The following is an 18238-nucleotide window of genomic DNA, read 5'->3' as shown; positions in this document are numbered from 1 at the left end:
AGATGCCAAGAAGGCTTTCGACTCGGTCGAATGGGAGTTCCTTTGGCGAGTATTGTAGAGGTTTAATTTCGGGCCCAAATTTATCTCATGGATAAAGCTAACGTATGCCAATCCCACTGCGAGAGTCAGAACTAATGGCACTCTCTCACCCCCTTTATTCTGCACAGGGGAACTACACAGGGCTGTCCACTGTCTCCGGGACTGTTTGCCCTGGCTGTCGAACACCTGGCTATCCTCATTAGGTCATCTAGGGCCACAAAGGGGATAGAGGTGGGCCCCCTGAGGGAACAGATCTCCCTCTATGCAGATGATGCCCTCCTCTATCTCCCTGATGCGTCGAATTCCCTGGAGGAGGCCCTGCGGGTTGTTAACTTGTTTGGGTCCTTTTCCGGGATATGTATTAATTGGACCAAATCCATACTTTTCCCACTGTCCTGGCCGCCCCTCCTCCCTCCTTCCCATATACCACTACAGTCGGTCACTAAATTCAGATATCTGGGCATCGAAATACAGAAGGAGCTTTCCTGTTACATGAACTCACACGAAAATGCCTGACCAGGAAGTCCCTCCCATTAACATCGGTAGGGAGGATTAACCTTCTCAAAATGACATTTCTCTCAAAATTTCTCTGTCTTTAGAAATACCCCTGTTCCCATCCCCAACTCCTTTTTCCAAAAACTAGACCAGATGATCAACTCCTTCATTTGGGCCGGACTGACCCCTAGAGTGGCTAAAACTGTTCTACAACTTCCCCTCTCCGCAGGCGGATTGGCACTGCCTTTGCTTTAAACAATATTACTGGGCGGCGGTGCTGGTAACAGTACATTGGTGGTTCACCCAGTCACGAAATAACCCGTCGGTTAACCTAGAGGCAGCCATCCTGGGGTCGTACTCGGCACTGAGTAACCTAGTGTTCAGGGGCCTGAGGGCACAGGCTGCAATGACCGTCCCCATGCGCACGACGACTAGGGTTTGGGAACAGCTGACAACTAAACTTAACCCACCCAACACACTCTCCCCCTATACGCCACTATGGGGCAATCCTAGGCTACCACATCTCTTGTCTATCCCAGACCCAGCTGTCTGGGCTAGATATGAAAAAAAATTTTTACAGCACATCATGCCAGCAGGTAAACTCCTATCATATGATGAACTAAAACACACCTTCCAAATTCCAGTGAAGATGTTTTTTCGCTACCTACAATTGCGTCATGCCATACAAGCCCAATTTCCCACTGACAGTGACATATGGTGGAGCGCTTTCTTATTTCAGCCAATGCGGACCGTATTCTCTCCACCCCATACCTTCAGGTGTCCTGAGACTGATGGCCAGGGTACTAAGCTCTTTAAAAAATGGAAGGTGGATGTGCCCTCCCTAACGAATGATGATTGGGAAGAAGGAATCCAACAATATATACCTTTAATGATATCCGCCAGGGATAGGTACATTCAGCTAAAATTCCTCCACAGGGCATATTATACCCCCCAAAGGCTTGCTAGGATATACCCCACCCACTCTGACAAATGTCCAAAATGCAATACTGAAGTGGGAACATTCTTCCATGTGGTGTGGTCTTGTCCCCTTATTCAACAATTCTGGAGGGAAGTGGTGCAATATATCAACTCGATTGGGAATTTAGCCATAGGACTTGATCCCCGTGTCCTCTTACTTGGTGTCTGTGACACTCTTACCACAAATACTCACAAAAGGGTACTGATTTTCTATGCCTCATTCTATGCCAGGAAAGCCATCCTAACTAAATGGAAGCAGCCGGAGCCCCCAAGGGTTGGACAGTGGAGAAAGCTTATTGACTCTACCCTTCCACTTTATAAGCTTACATATATGAGTAGTAAATGCCCGAAGAAGTTCGAGAAGATTTGGGGTGCCTGGGCTGACAGCTAAAATCCTGTTTATGATGCGAGAGGACCCCACTCTGTCCTAGTTTGTACAGCTGGGCAGGTCATGCTCGGGACCTTCGTTGTCTCCCCCCACTCCTCTCACCCCCCTAGAGAACCCCTTAAATTCCATTATTGTTAATATGGTCGGTACAGGATAGGACTATTCATACCTATGACATCTTATCCTCTGAATTAAAGACAATCCTACCTCCTTTTGCACAAGAACTTATTACCGATGCTATGTACTAAGAAACACATGTAAATAACATGCTGGATACTATGTCTTACACTTTGTTGTAATACCTGTCGATATGTCATCTGTTTGATTTGATTTTATTTTTTTTATGTTCATTAACTGTATAATGCAATGAAAATCATCTCCCGCTGGAGATTAATAAAAACTTTTCTGTTAAAAAAAAAAACCTGTTTTCTTCTAATTTTAATGAGTGGCCACGAGTCTTGTTAAACTCCCTTTTGCGAAAAAGTTTTATCCCTATTGTGGGGTCACCAGTATGGTATTTGTATATTGAAATCATATCCCCTCTCAAGCATCTCTTCTCCAGAGAGAATAAGTTCAGTGCTCGCAACCTTTCCTCATAACTAATATCCTCCAGACCCTTTATTAGCTTTGTTGCCCTTCTTTGTACTCGCTCCATTTCCAGTACATCCTTCCTGAGGACTGGTGCCCAGAACTGGACAGCAGACTTTAGGTGCGGCCGGACCAGAGTCTTGTAGCGCGGGAGAATTACTGCTTTATCTCTGGAGTTGATCCCCTTTTTAATGCATGCCAATATTCTGTTTGCTTTGTTAGTAGCAGCTTGGCATTGCATCATCTACTAGGACCCCCAGGTCCTTTTCCATCCTAGATATCCCCAGAGGTTCTCCCCTCAGTGTATAGATTGCATTCATATTTTTGCCACCCAAATGCATTGTTTTACATTTTTCCACATTGAACCTCATTTGCCATGTAGTTGCCTACCCCATTAATTTGTTCAGATGTTTTTGCAAGGTTTCCACATCCTGCTGAGAAGTTATTGCCCTGCTTAGCTTAGTATCGTCCGCAAATACAGAGATTGAACTGTTTACCCCATCCTCCAGGTCGTTTATGAACAAATTAAACAGGATTGGTCCCAGCACAGAACCCTGGGGGACCCCACTACCCACCCCTGACCATTCCGAGTACTCCCCATTTATCACCACCCTCTGACCTCGCCCTTGTAGCCAGTTTTATTTTGTAGAGTAAACGTTTATGGGGAACTGTGTCAAATGCTTTTGCAAAATCCAGATACACCATGTCTACGGGCCTTCCTTTATCTAGCTGGCAGTTCACCTCCTCATAGAAGGTTAGTAGATTGGTTTGGCAAGAACGACTCTTCATGAATCTATGCTGATTACTGTTAAGAGTTTACATACTATTGATGTTAGGCTAACTGGTCTGTAATTCCCAGGAATGTATTTTGGGCCCTTTTTAAATATTGGTGCTTCATTGGCTTTTCTTCAATCAGTTGGTACCATTTCAGTCAGTAGACTGTCAGTAAAAATTAGGAACAATGGTCTGGCAATTACTTGACTGAGTTCCCCAAATACCCTCGGGTGCAAGCCATCTGGTCCCGGTGATTTATTCATGTTAAGTTTCTCAAGACTAATTTTAATTCTGTCCTCTGTTAACCATGGAGGTGCTTCCTGCGATGTGTCATGAGGATAAACACTGCAGTTTTGGTTACTGAAGCCCCCCGATTCCCTCATGAAGACTGAGGAGAAGAATAAATTCAATACCATCGCCATCTCGCCATCCTTTGTAACCAGATGTCCTTCCTCATTCTTTATGGGGCCAATATGGTCTGTCCTCCTTTTTTACTGTTTACATACTTAAAGAATTTCTTGGGATTTTTTTTTGCTCTCCTCTCCTCCGCTATGTGTCTTTTATGTTCTATCTTAGCCGTCCTTATTGCACCCTTACATTTCTTGTTGCATTCTTTATAAAGTCTGAATGCTGATGATGATCCCTCAACCTTGTATTTTTTGAAGGCCTTCTCCTTTGCTTTTATATGCATTTTTACATTGGAGTTAAGCCATCCAGGACTTTTGTTTGCTCTTTTAAATTTATTACCTAATGGGATGCATTGGCTAATGCCCTTATTTAATATGCTCTTAAAGCAAACCCATCTCTCCTCCGTGTTCTTTGTTCCTAAGATGTTATCCCAATTTATGCCTTCTAGCAAGGTTCGTAGTTTAGGGAAGTTGGCTCTTTTGAAATTCAGTGTCTTTGTATTCCCCTTATGTTTCCTATTTGTGTGATTTATACTGAAGCCAATTTACCTGTGATTGCTGTTCCCTAAATTGCCCCGTATTTCCACATCTGTGATCAGGTCTGTATTGTTGGTGATCAGTAGATCCAGTAACGCTTTATTTCTAGTTGGTGTGTTTACCATCTGAACCATAAAATTGTCCTGCAAGACATTTAGGAACTGGTGAGCCTTAGATGGATGTGCGGTTCCCTCTGCCCAGTCTATGTCTGGATAATTAAAATCCCCCATTATGATAACACTTCCCATCCTTGCTGCTAATCCAAATTGTAATAGGAAATCTGTCTCCCCTTCCACCCTCAGGTTAGGGGGCCTATAGCATACTCCCAGTATTATTTTCCCCTTAGCTTCATCCCTTTGGAGCTCTACCCATAAGAATTCCACCTCCTCCCTAGCTTCCTTAGTGATGTCATCTCTCACATTCACTTGTACATTATTCTTGACATATAGGCATACCCCTCCCCCTTTTTTACCCTCTCTATCGTTGCGATAAAGGGTATACCCTTGAATGTTTGCCAGCCAATCATGAGAGCTGTTGGACCAGGTCTCTGAAATTCCCACAAAATCCAAATCCTCCTCGTACAACAGTATCTCTAGTTCACCCATCTTGTCTGCCAGGCTCCTAACATTGGTGAACATGCCACGTAGTTTAGAACGGTTGCATATTATCCTCTTATTGGGTGTTCCGAGATTGCAACTAGGACTTGATACTATACTTAACTTGGGTTTATGTGCTTTGGTCAACCTACCACTAATGCCCCCAATACTACCCTCTGGAATATGTTCCGCGCTGATTATCTTTACCTCTGGACCCTCCCCCCATCACCTAGTTTAAAAACCCCTCTAACTTTTTGGCCATCTTTATTCCCAGCTGATCTGCACCCTCCTCATTTAGGTGCAGTCCGTCCCTTCTATAGTACTGGTTATCCAAAGTTGTACACAATATTTCTAACACATAGCATGTACATACCAAAAATTACACCCCAAAATAGATTCTCCTACTCCTCCTGAGTATGGCGATACCACATGTGGGAGACTTTTCCGCAGCCAGGCCACATACAGAGGCCCAAAATGCAGGGAGAACCATCAGGTGTTCTAGGGGCATACATTTCAAATCTAATTTGACTACCTAATACACTTTTGTGAGGCACTGTAGTGGCATGGATGAGAACTGATGTGGCATGGATGACCATGAATGGGGATGGATGAGCCGTGGATTGGGATGGCTGAGCATGGTTGAGCATGAATGTGTATGGCTGGGTATGGTTGAGTATGGCTGGGTATGGTTGAGTATGGCTGGGTACGGATGGGATGGCTGAGTACGGATGGGATGGCCGAGTACGGATGGGATGGCCGAGTACGGATGGGATGGCCGAGTACGGATGGGATGGCCGAGTACGGATGGGATGGCCGAGTACGGATGGGATGGCCGAGTACGGATGGGATGGCCGAGTACGGATGGGATGGCCGAGTACGGATGGGATGGCCGAGTACAGATGGGATGGCCGAGTACAGATGGGATGGCCGAGTACAGATGGGATGGCCGAGTACAGATGGGATGGCTGAGTACGAATAGGATGGCTGGGAATGGCTGAGTATGGCTGGGTACGGCTGGGTATTGCTGAGTATGGATGGCTGAGCATGGATGGATGGATGAGTATTGCTGAGTATGGATGGCTGGATGAGTATGACAGAGGGATGGCTGAGCATTGATGGATGGCTGGATGAGTATGACAGAGGGATGGCTGAGCATTGATGGATGGCTGGCTGGATGAGGCTGCAATGGGCACAGATCAGCACTGTGGGCACTACAGATCCAGCCCACAGCGCTGCTGCACCGATCTCTCCCCTCTCTGCTCATACTGTACCGATTGGTACAGAGGGGGGAGAGAGGAACCGGACATGATGCCTGTTTGTTTACAAGTGATCGCTCTGTCATTTGACGGAGCGATCACGTGGTAAACGGCCGCTGTCAACGGCCTTTAACTGTGATTCGTGATGCGCCGGATACTCCTGTGTGCGCGCCCCAGGGGGCGCGACTCTGGGAGGACATCAATGTACGCCCTCCCAGAATTATCGAGCCGCGCTGTAACCGTCATTCGACTATGGCGTGGTTAAGTGGTTAAGACTAAAAGGCTAAAAATAGTGCCTGTAAAGCGGCTCCCCTGCAGCCCCAGTGTGAAAGCCCGAGTGCTTTCACACTGGAGCGGTGCACCTGCAGGATGTTAGAAAAAGTTCCGCAAGCAGCATCTTTGGATGCCCCTGCCCATTGAAATGAATGGGCAGCGTTGCCGAAGCGCCTGCAAAGCGCTTCGGCAGTGGCGCTTTTCGGGCGCATTTAACGCTTTCTTCGGCCGCTAGCGGGGGTTAAAAGCGCCCTGCTATGACTGAAAAGCACCCTGCTAGTGGCCAAAAAGCGCCGCTAAAACTAGAGGCGCTTTACCGCTGACACAGAGCGGTGCCAGTGTGAAAGGGGTCTTAATAAATCAATAGTAACTGAAATTAAAAGAAGATAGAATGGAGATTTAGGTGGCACACACCAGCACAAATGTGGCACTAACCAACCAGCCTGGTTTCATGTCTTTTGACTGTTGTAGGGGGGCTGGGTGATGTCATCTGGAAAAAAACAAATTGCTATGATCTTAAAAATAAAAGCAGCACAAATTTAAATTTTTAATTTTTATGGCACAAAACAGCACAAATGTAGCATTAAGAATCCCAGTTTTTATTTGAGCTGATTGTAGGGGGGCCAGGTTCGCTTATAATACAAACCTTAAATTGTGTGTCCCATTTTTGTCAAGTTTTTCTGCCTTTGAATACTACCAAAGAACACAAAAATGCTAAAAATCAAAATGTATATTCTCTAAACGATGCCATTAAAAGAGTGAGAAAACTGAGGTAATTTATTTTCAGGACCTTGTCTCCTCAACCAAAACACAAACATACCATAAGCATTACGTTCAGTATGGACCTCTCTGAACTTTTCACTACTCAGGTTGCACAACAAGCCTACTGAATGGATAATATTAACACTGGGTATTCTTGTTGCCCATAACAACTAGTCTGCTTCATTATTTCATTATTTTTTACCATTGTTTATCATGAATTTGTTTTAGCATATACAAATATGTAGTTTTCAATTGATAATGTCTGAATTGAGAATAGTTTCCTTTGCCAACCAATTAGCTGCTCCCTTTTAAAATTTTGAAAATAAAAATAAGTGACTGGCTGCCATGGAAGACATGGAAAGGGGGGGGGGGATTTATTAAAATTGGAGCAGCTGTGCATGGCAACCATTCAGCTTCTATCTTCAGCTTGTTCAGTTAAAGTGGTTGTAAACCTCAGACATGGAATATAAACAATGCACATCCCTCTATAGTGTGTACTTGTCTCAATCTAGAGCACCAAATGCCATTTCTGAGTGCGGATTCATTCCTCTGCTATAAACAGGAGTCACTTCTGACAAGTTTTCCTAACACCAAGAGCAAAATGGTGACAGGTGAGAGACCTCCAGCACACAGCTTGTGATTGACAGCTTCAACTCTGTTTCTGTGTGCTGTGTGACGGGGGTGTGTCCCTTCACTCCAATCAGCTCCCAGAGATCTTCTCACACATATACTGTAACTTCAGCTCTCCACCCCCTGCTTTTCAGAGCTGAGAGATCCTGAGTAAATTCTGCACTTTGAATGGATGTAGAGGAAAGACTGCGCTAGATAAACAGGTACAACAATTTTATTTTATTTTTATGTGTAGGAGGATTTGTTTCATCAATGTTTATCACCTGAGGCCAGTTACCTCACTGGGTATATGTACGGATTTACAACCACTTTAAGCTTGGTAAGACAGAGATGACCGGTTACCATGCGCAGCTATTCCAGATTCTAGCCGCCCCACTTCGATAAACTCCTGTCATTGTTCTTTTAGTCCCCTTTGAAATACTTAAAAAAGAAGTCCATATGTAACAAGAGAACAAGGCACATAAAAAGCAATAATTATTTATGGGGGTCTTCCAATATACAGACTGCAAGGATAGTGTGCTATGAGGCACTAAGGCGAATACCGCTGTGCAAATGGAGGAAACAATAACACTAAAATAACGGTACATATTTGCATACAAATAATGTAGCTATAGGAATTATGTTATAAGTTTCTACATTATATGCTCCTAGCAAACCAAACCAGCTGCATTTTTCTGAAGCCTTCTTCAGGAAAAAAAAGTTTGCAAACCTGTTTTAGCAGAGTTGTTGGGTCCTGTAGTAAAAGAATACCCGCACCCAAACATACGTTCTCGATCACGTAAACTTGGACTTGATGTCATCGTGGATGCCAAATCCATGTCTATGATTGGGTAAAAATGAAAGGCTGTGTAATTAGATAGGAATAGTGGCAAGTTGTAAACAAAGTGAACAATCTACAAGCTCAGAAATCAGAAGTGGCCAAGAACACACCACAACCAACCTTCTTCACCATGCACCTTCCCGTCATAGTTATTGATGAGCTCTTCAATGAAGGTTTCATCCTCCTCTTTGACCTCATCTCCCATGTAGGGGATGTTACACAGGACAGTTTCATCATCCACCTCCAGACAGAAAGACAAGTAAAGGCACACGAAAACATAAATCTAAATTAAGAGCATTGATAGAAGGATTCAGGAGATTGTGATGTGTAAACAATGTTGACCTCTATTATAAGGCTCAGGTGATTTATTCAGCTAAAAGGGATTAGTCAGACTCAGGCTGAGGTGAACAACCAATAACTCCTTAAAAGCCTAGGGTGCTGAAATGAAGACTTACACTACTACTAATAACTAATATTTTCTCCACCTATATTGGATCCTCCATATATTTCTAGGAAAAACCAACACAAACCAACACAGGGCACATGAGACTGATGTTAAATATCTCCTCACTCATACCTGGTGACTTTAAAGAAGCTGACTGGTGATAAACCCCTTATGTTTTAACAAATTGTATTATTCACTGGCAGTACATCCTTGTGAGTAGTTCCCTCTGTTTGGGTGTCAAAGATTGTCTTTTAGGATAAGCCAGCAGGCCATAAGAACAGAGCCATGAAAGTTTTTTTTACACGTGACATTAAAGTGTATCCAAACCCAAGAACAAAAATGATTGTAGTTCTAAAGACAGAACTTTTTTATCTTAATGCATTCTATGCATTAAGATAAAAAAACCTTCAGTGTGCAGCAGCCCTCCTCAGCCACCTTAATACTTACCTGAGCCCCATCTCTATCCAGCGATGTTGCACAAAAGTTCCGGCTGTCCGGGACTCTCAGTCTTGCTTGGCTGAGACACAGCAGCAGGCACCATTGGTGCCTGCTGCTGTCAATCAAAGTCAGTAAGCCAATGAAAAGAGAGACGGGGCGGGGTCGAGCCATGCCTCTTTTTCTGAATGATATAATGTAGATATTTGCCAGCACACCAAGGTTCTTCAATAACGTCCAAGCGTTTTTTTTTTATTGAAGAAAGATCAAATCACAAACAGTTAAGTGCAACGTTTCGGAGCCACGCAGGCCCCCTTTGTCAGGCATATGATGTCATCACATGTCTGAAGAAGGGGTCCTGTGTGGCTTCAAAATGTTGCACTACACTGTTTGTTATGTGATCTTTCTTCAATAAAAAAAAAACCATTTGGATGTAATTGAAGATCCTTGGTGTGCTGGCGATTATCTACATTATATTGTGTATGTTCCAGTATCCAGCTGGCGGTCGCTACAGCACCCGGTACCTTAAGAGCTCATTCCAGGAATGTGTGTGATGGGAATATGGTCCGTGTCTGAATGAACACACAGAGCAGGGGCTCAGGTGCCCCCATAGCAAGCTGCTTGCTGTGGGGGCACTCGGCAGGAGGGAGGGGCCAGATGTGGTGGTTGTATTTGTTTTCTTTTTTTTTTTTACACTTCTAGTTAATATATTTTTACCTGATAATGGATTATCGCACTTCCTGTCCAAGAGTGAAAATATTACTGAGCAGTGTTGCTCCTCTAGGACAAGGAGTGTGTTAGGACTAAATAACACATGGGAAAGAGAGGGAGATGTTATGTAGTCCTAACAGGGGAGGTGTTTTGCATTCCACGAAGATAGCAACAATGCTAATAGTCCAGAGGCAATGAGCACAGGAAGGATGTATCTGCTCAAAAGATTTCTGGCTGGATAAATGGCTATTTTTTTCATGTGCAAAACAAATATAATAAGGTTTTTAAAAAGGAAGCAAATAAAACAAAAATTGTTAGAGTTTACATACACTTTAATGTAGGTATGGTTGGCCAACCACAACTTAATGGAGCACCCCCATAAACTATGATCCTGAACTGAAAGTTTCACGGTACTTAACGGTACTTCAACAAACTTTCCTATCAGCTGTACTGGCCAGCACTAAACTCAAAAAAGGTTTTTTCCCTTAATGCATTCTCTGCATTAAGGCAACAAAAACCCTCCAATACCCGCACCATCACTTACCTGACTCCTCCACTGATCCAGTGCTGTCCCATCTGCAGCACCACTGTTCCCTCTTTCCTGGTCTGACAGGAGCCTCTGAGAGCAGCGGGAGACATTGGCTCCTGCTGCAGTCATTCAAATCTGAGCGGGGTGTGTGGCCGAGACGATCTATGGATGTCTATAGACCCATAAAAAGGAAAAAATTTCTGTGCAACCACCCCAAACCTAGCTCAATGGGCAGCATGCTGGCACTTGATAAGCGATTCATACCCTAAGGGTAGATTCACACCAGATGCGGTGGGACTGCACTTGGCGGGTATTCCAGCGCAGTTTTACCACATGGACAAGGCAAAATGCCTTGTCTCTTATGTGGCCAGTTCACACTGGTGGTGTGCTGAAAAAGAGTACTGAATGCAGTACTTTTTTTTTTTGAGTGCGTTGCGGTGTGAGGCAATCCACCACCTCGCACTGCGTGGCGGGCAATTGAACTTTATGAGATGCCTGTGTGACATCTCAATAAAGTTCATTAAAAAAAAAAAAGGAAACAGTGTCATCCACCAAGCTCAGAGAATCATCACTGCACTGGTCTCAGTCGGATCGCACTGCACACCAGCCATGTGAATAGAAAAGCAAGCTGTCCCTCTCCGAAGAGCTTGTCAGCCAGAAGGTGTTGGTACAAACAAAGACATCAGCGAAGCACCGCTTTTGATGGATGGATAGAATTAACACTTTTATGCTGTCTACCCATGCTATGTCTTGTAAGGGTACTCTTTTAGCCCTGCGGTTGTGACCATTGAATAAAACAGAGAGCACTATGATTGCCTTATTACATATTTGCCATGCTCTGAGGGGGGATATTTGGTTAACCCTGTGTGCCATTACTCCTGAACATGAATGCAGAGGAACTTACCCCTCTTTATTTACCAAGCGCTGTTAGACCTTCTGTATTTTAAGGAGTCCTCGTTCAAGGTGAGTGTTTTGGTTGGCAAGAGGTTAAGAAGGGGATTACCTGCTGGTGGAACTGTACACAGGTTTTTCTGTTGATCATCACCAGGTGGCTTAATGTTGTGCTAACACATTGGACTATGGGGCTGTACTAACATTTTTTGTGTGTTATATTTACTTTTGCATTTGAGTTTTCTTTCTGTTTATTGATTGCTGTGTTTTTTTAAGCAAATTTCACTTTTATGTTTACATGTTGCGGACTGCTTTCATACAGAATATTAAGTATACACAATTCTTGAATTTTCTCATAGAGATTGCACATATTTTTGGGATAGCACTGCACTTTTTGTAGTTATAGATCCACACTGACCGGCTCAACTTGCGCTAGGGGAGCACTCGTAGGATGAAGGGAAGGACAGCGCTGACGGCGACTCCAGAAGAGGAAATAAGGGGCCACTCTGTGCAACAACATTTCACAGAGCGAGTAAGTATAACATCTTTTATATTTAAAAAATGCCTTTACAATCACTTTAATCTATCCAGGAGTAGACAGACTTTTAAAGGAGTTGAAAAGGCAGAATTTGTTTATCTCTTAATGCATTCTAATTACTTACCTGAGCCCCTCTCTCTCCAGCGATGTCCACGAGTGTCTTAGCTGTCCTGGACTCTCCTCCTGATTTGCTGAGACACAGCAGTGGCACCATTGGCTCCCATAGCTGTCAATCAATGTCAGTTAGCCAATCAGGGGAGAGAGGGGGCAGGGCTGGGTCAGGGCTTCGTGCCTGAAAGGAGACACGGAGCTGGTGACTCGGTTTGGGTGCCCCTACAGCAAGCTGCTTGCTGTGGGGGCATTTGATAGGAGGGAGGGGCCAGGAGCAGCGAAGAGGGACCAGAGAAGAGGAGGATCCAGGCTGCTCTATGCAAATCCACTGCACAGAGGAGGCAAGTACAGTGGCATCATTAGGGGGGCAGGGGGTGCAGGCCACACCTGGGTGACACCTACCAGAGGGATAACACCCGTGAGTAGCGGTACCACTAGCACTGCCTGCTGCCCTACACTGATCTGCCTCTCGGATCTCGCGGTTGTGTCCCTGAGCGGAGCGCACCAAAGCCGCCTCCCATCTCCTCTCAGTTTACATCCACACAGGATGAGATGGAGCCCGAGGGACACATCGCTGTACGCTGTGTATATCTGTCTGTGCTATTCTGAGGTCTGTACACTACTATATATGTATATGGACATGTGCAGGGGGGGCGTCTGTACTGAGGGGGGGCTATAATTAGTGGGGAGTCTATACTGAGAAAGGGGGGTCTGTACTGAGGGAGGGAGGTCTGTACTGAGGGGGAGGGGGTCTGTACAGAGGGAGGGGGTATGTACTTAGTGGGATGTCTATACTGAGCAAGGGGGGTCTGTACTGAGGGAGTAAGATCTATTCTGCAGGAGGGGGATCTGTACTTAGTGGGGGGGTCTGTACTGAGGGGGGACTATAGTTGGTGGGGGGGGGCGGGTGAAACCAATTTTTCACCAACCCTAGTGAGGCCACTGGGCGAGTATAACATGTTTGTAAGTCTTGTTTAAAAAAAAAAAAAAAAAATCACTTCAAAGCTATTGGCATGTGCGGAGATATTTTCATTAAAGATACACTTGTGAGTTATGTGTAAAATGATGCACACAGAATCTTGTAACAAGTGAATCTTTGTTATGGTATAAAGCCCCACTATTTTTCACTGTTAAATCGCAGATTTAAATGCAACACTCAGCCAATTAATTTAGGCAAAGCGCAAACTGATGCATTCATATACATAATGTAATTGGTGAATAAGATTTTATGAAGTCAAGAATGTGAACAAAATGTTTAGATAAATTTGAGATGACACATTAGGTGTTTGGTAATATTTTACAGGGTCATCCCTGAGTATTTGAAACTAAGTAGATTGAAGGACTAACCGGATGGTCCATAACATAATTACAAACATAATGATAAAAAGTCATACAACATACCATAAAATTTTGCTGCAGGGGTGACCAAGAGTACATAATAGGAACAAGTGCCACAGTGTTCAGAGACCTTGTGAATACAGTCTGAACAGCAAATCCAGGAAAGCTACTTTCTACAGTGCACTAAAAATAAATAAATAAAGTACTCGGTTACTTTTTACTTGAACTACCTGTGTTAAAATATAAAAAGACTAACTGTACCAATTAAAGTGACTATAGACAGCAGAAAAAGTACCAATTAAATTGACTATAGACAGTTGCAACAGTACCAATTAAAGTGACTATAGTGAATTAATATAATTAGAACAGAGTAAGTCCTTATTTACACGGGCATAATAAAAGAGGTTGTAAACCCTTGTTTAAAAAAAAAAAAACAACAAAAAATAAAAATAAACATGTCATACTTACCTCCACTGTGCAGTTCGTTTTGCACAGAGTGGCCCCAGTCCTCCTCTTCTGGGGTCCCACATCTGTGTCCATTTACACAGAATGCAGGACTCGGCCCCGCCCCCCCAGCGCCGTGTCATTGGATTTGATTGACAGAAGTGGGAGTCACTGGTTGTGATACTATCAATCTATCCAATCAGGACACGAGTCACCAGGTAGAGCTGGTGTGCTCATTTCCGGCCGGAGAAAGATCGGGGGTCAGGTAAGTAACACGGGGGGCTGCAGCACCACAGAAGGTTTTTCACCTTAATGCATAGAATGCATTAGGGTGAAAAACCATGAGGGTTTACAACACTTTTAGGCATATGCCAGGGCCATGTTTGCCCACAAGAGGATGCACAGGTGTTCCACACATCCCTGTGCAGGCAGTCTGCTTCGAATTTGACAGAAGTGCAGGTGCAAGTCCCCCAACACAGACAGTGTTGGTTCAGGGCCGTGCACCCGCACCCAAATGATGAGCTCTTCCCTCAACACAATAGACTGCTTTTCCGTCCAGCTCCCAGCGCTCTGCTGTGCAGGAGACTGCAATAGGCTGATGACAAGCCAAATTCAGGTACTTGCATTGCTTGCATTTAAAAAAAATGTAATTTAGCAATGTAATCATCAATACAGTGCTGCATTAAATGTTGTCTTTTATATCTGCCTGTTTTATATAAACCTGTTTTTTAGTTTTGGATAGAGTGGAGAGGAATTAGTACACTTGTCAGGTTTGTATTGCTGTCTGTGCCCCTGTTAGGGAGGTTCACCCTCTCTATTTGTTCTATTTACTATTACCACCGAAAGTGAAAGAAAATCCCACATTTTGTGTTTTCCCCAGAACAGGAAAGTGGTGAAATTTTACAGTGGGGAACCGGATAACAACCTGGGAATCCCACACTTTGGGGGAATTTCCTCCCACCTGTTTTGGTTATGGGAAATTTCCCAAATGGGACACAAATGGCAAAAATATACCTGCCAAATGTTAGAGATGGTTTTACCCTCCCTTACTCCATCCTAAATGAAAAAAAAAAAAGTGTTGCACTTTAGTTTTACTTTAAACTTTGAAAAAAAAACATGCATTCCCTTGAAACAAACAGGAGATTGAAATAGCCCAAAACCAAAGAAGACAAAAGGAATGACCTGTATATGAATAAGAGATATTTACCTTTTTTAGAAATGGGTGACCACTAGAAGGCTTCATCATCTGAACTGGTTGCACTCTTAGTTTCTTCCACTCTTCGTCTAAAATGTTTGTTCGGTCTTTAGCTTTTGCCAAATTCCTCACATACAAGTCCTGTAATGTGAATGGCAACACTATAAATTTACACCAAGTATGAATGCATAGAAATCAAGCCATATTGTAATTCTTTGTTTTTAATTCTGGAGGAATGAAAAATGGGAAAGAGTCCCCCGAGCGGGGTTTTTAGGCAGCTAACTATAGATATGAGCAAAGCATTGAGTAAAATATTAGAATTCTTTATTGAAAGGTAATGGATAAGTGTAACATATAAATATAAATTAAGAGCTCAAGTGGGAAAATACCCATACCAAATACAGATAATAGCAAACATATAGGTTATACACAGCATGTGATAAGGCTATTGCATAACAATGCTGACGCGTTTCGACCTATGAATTTTGGGGTCTCTTCAGAGGATGAGTTTGCTAAGGAAAAAAGAAAAATTTATAATAGTATGTCCAGCTTATTTAAAAGAGTTACAGCATAGGCAAGTTTGTTTAGCAACATGTTTAGTAACATTTTGCACATAATTACCACTGAGTTTGGATGTACCCCTCGATCAGAGACTCCCCACATAGCAGCTAGACCATCCAGTGTGCCTGCACGCAGCAGCACCCCGGAAGAGGGGGGAACAGGAATCCACTTCATATGGCTTGCAAGGAGTCACACGTATAATTGCCCCCCCACCAACACGCCACGGGGGAGGTGGGGCCGGAACCTACGAAAATTGTCAGAGCGTTAGCTCATGAATAAACCTATGTTGGTTAATGGTTACATTTATCTGTTGGGCGGTCAGAAGGTGTTGTAATAATCTATTACAGCTTGAATTAATCATGTGAAGGATAATAATATTAGTAAAGTAACTATATTGGTATAACTAATATAAAATATGTCAGGGATGACCTTGTCTTTAAATGCTGACAATGGCAGTGATAGGAGGAAAAGTGAGGGATGTGCAAAGTGAATAATGACGTGTAAGACATAAATATAAAAAATATATATATATAAAAAGGAGTGTGCATGAAAATGATGCGAGTGAATGTTTAAACAGCAAGGGAAAAAAAAAAAAAAAAGGGGGACAATAAACCAATGAGTGTGTGTATAATGTGTGAATTTGAAGAAAAAGTGCATGATATTGCCAAGTATCTAAATCTACGGCATCCAGAGCTGGTGTGCACATGAATCAAAATTAAATATAAGTAAAAATATTATTCTATGGGGTCTGACAAAGCATTGATAATCAGATGTATCACAAGTTCTTACTCACTCCTACAGTTGAGGAAAAGAGTCTGGCTGTCCAAGGAGGAATGTGGAGGGATCACACCCAGATCCACCCTCATTAAATAGTGTCCTTAATTAGTACTGAAATTAACAACAAGTATCGTTGCTTCCGCCCCCCAACCCCGGTGTGTAGAGGAAGGCTGTGGCCGCCATTGGCAGGCCTCGTGTGGCTCCCTCGGCGTCCATCAAGGCGAAGCCCAGACCACTGTCGTCACCTTCGCCGTAAAATACGTGACGTCATGAGGCTGCACGCACACGCGAAACCGCACGCGTGCGCACACCGCGCGCAACGTCCGAAGGTGATGAGGGATGCCGCCGGCAGGGTAATCACGCCCGTGGGTGGCCGACCCGGGAATCCGGCCATCCAAGGGGAGAGACAAGGGGAGCGCAGGTGGCTGAGCTCCCCACCCTGCCGGGAAGACACATCAGGGGACATGATCCCCGACCCGGCCATGCAGGCATCACAGGGATTCGATGGCCCAAACTGCAAGCGGGGAGGCGCCGATCTAGAGGCACACAAACGAGCTCACATATGCAATTTATGAAAAATGACAAATGACAAAAGTTTTCTACGTAATTACTTATTGATCATACAAAGTGAACATTTGAAACTGTACACTGACAATTCTAACAATATTCCTAAAAATATGTAATAACCAAATCAACCCAGAGATGGCAACATGATTTCAACGTTTAGATAGATTTAATTGAAAGGAAATAACTCCCAGATGCACAAAGTAGTAAATCTATAACAACCCAAATAAGGAAATTTGCATCGGATCCAATGGATCCCTCATTGCTCGTGGTTGTGATGCGATTTTACTCTATTCGCAACCACGAACGAGGCTATGAATTACAGACTCGATTGAGTATAATAATAATACAGACTCACAATACAAGAGCGTAACTAATTTAGTGAGCTCAAGGGGAGAAATATAATTCCGATTTAGTCCCCTTATTGAGAGTCTACTTAATATCCTAATATGCGATTTAACACATTTTTGGAAGATATATGGATGCAATCTAATGTGGTATCTAGGATTAACACAGAGGGGTATATACAGGAGAACAGACAGTGCACAGCTCATGTCTAACTCCCATGTGTCAAATGGGGGAAGGGGTGTCACGTATTTTACGGCGAAGGTGACGACAGTGGTCGGGGCTTCGCCTTGGTGGACGCCGAGGGAGCCACACGAGGCCTGCCAATGGCGGCCACAGCCTCCCTCTACACACCGGGGTTGGGGGGCGGAAGCAACGATACTTGTTGTTAATTTCAGTACTAATTAAGGACACTATTTAATGAGGGTGGATCTGGGTGTGATCCCTCCACATTCCTCCTTGGACGGCCAGACTCTTTTCCTCAACTGTAGGAGTGAGTAAGAACTTATGATACATCTGATTATCAATGCTTTGTCAGACCCCATAGAATAATATTTTTACTTATATTTAATTTTGTTTTATGTGCACACCAGCTCTGGATGCCGTAGACTTAGATACTTGGCAATATCATGCACTTTTTCTTCAAATTCGAACATTATACACACACTCATTGGTTTATTTTCCCCTTTTTTTTATTTCCTTGCTGTTTAAACATTCACTCGCATCATTTTCATGCACACTCCTTTTTTTATATATTTTTTTTTTTTTTATATTTTTTATATTTATATCTTACACGTCATTACTTACTTTG

The 18238-nt window shown here is 43.5% G+C and overlaps 1 protein-coding gene across 6 annotated transcripts in view; it reads right to left on the bottom strand.

The window, feature by feature from the left end:
* The window catches only part of EZH1 (enhancer of zeste 1 polycomb repressive complex 2 subunit), an 800790-nt gene that overhangs the window by 555299 nt on the left and 227253 nt on the right, over positions 1-18238 (bottom strand). For 5 of the 6 annotated variants that reach the window (XM_073608276.1, XM_073608272.1, XM_073608274.1 and 2 more), the window contains 4 exons: positions 15193-15321; positions 13605-13724; positions 8664-8826; positions 8433-8543 (listed from right to left, as the gene is read on the bottom strand). In XM_073608276.1, the coding sequence (XP_073464377.1) occupies positions 8433-8543; positions 8664-8826; positions 13605-13724; positions 15193-15321 (523 nt within the window). The remainder of the gene's footprint in view (positions 1-8432; positions 8544-8663; positions 8827-13604; positions 13725-15192; positions 15322-18238) is intronic. The other variant, XM_073608277.1, reaches the window with a different exon arrangement.

This window comes from Aquarana catesbeiana, linkage group LG12, assembly GCF_042186555.1.
Source record: "Aquarana catesbeiana isolate 2022-GZ linkage group LG12, ASM4218655v1, whole genome shotgun sequence".
In the NCBI taxonomy this organism is placed as follows: Eukaryota; Metazoa; Chordata; class Amphibia; order Anura; family Ranidae; genus Aquarana; species Aquarana catesbeiana.
The sequence above is the reverse complement of the archived record's forward strand: the minus strand, read 5'-3'. Positions and strand labels throughout refer to the sequence as shown.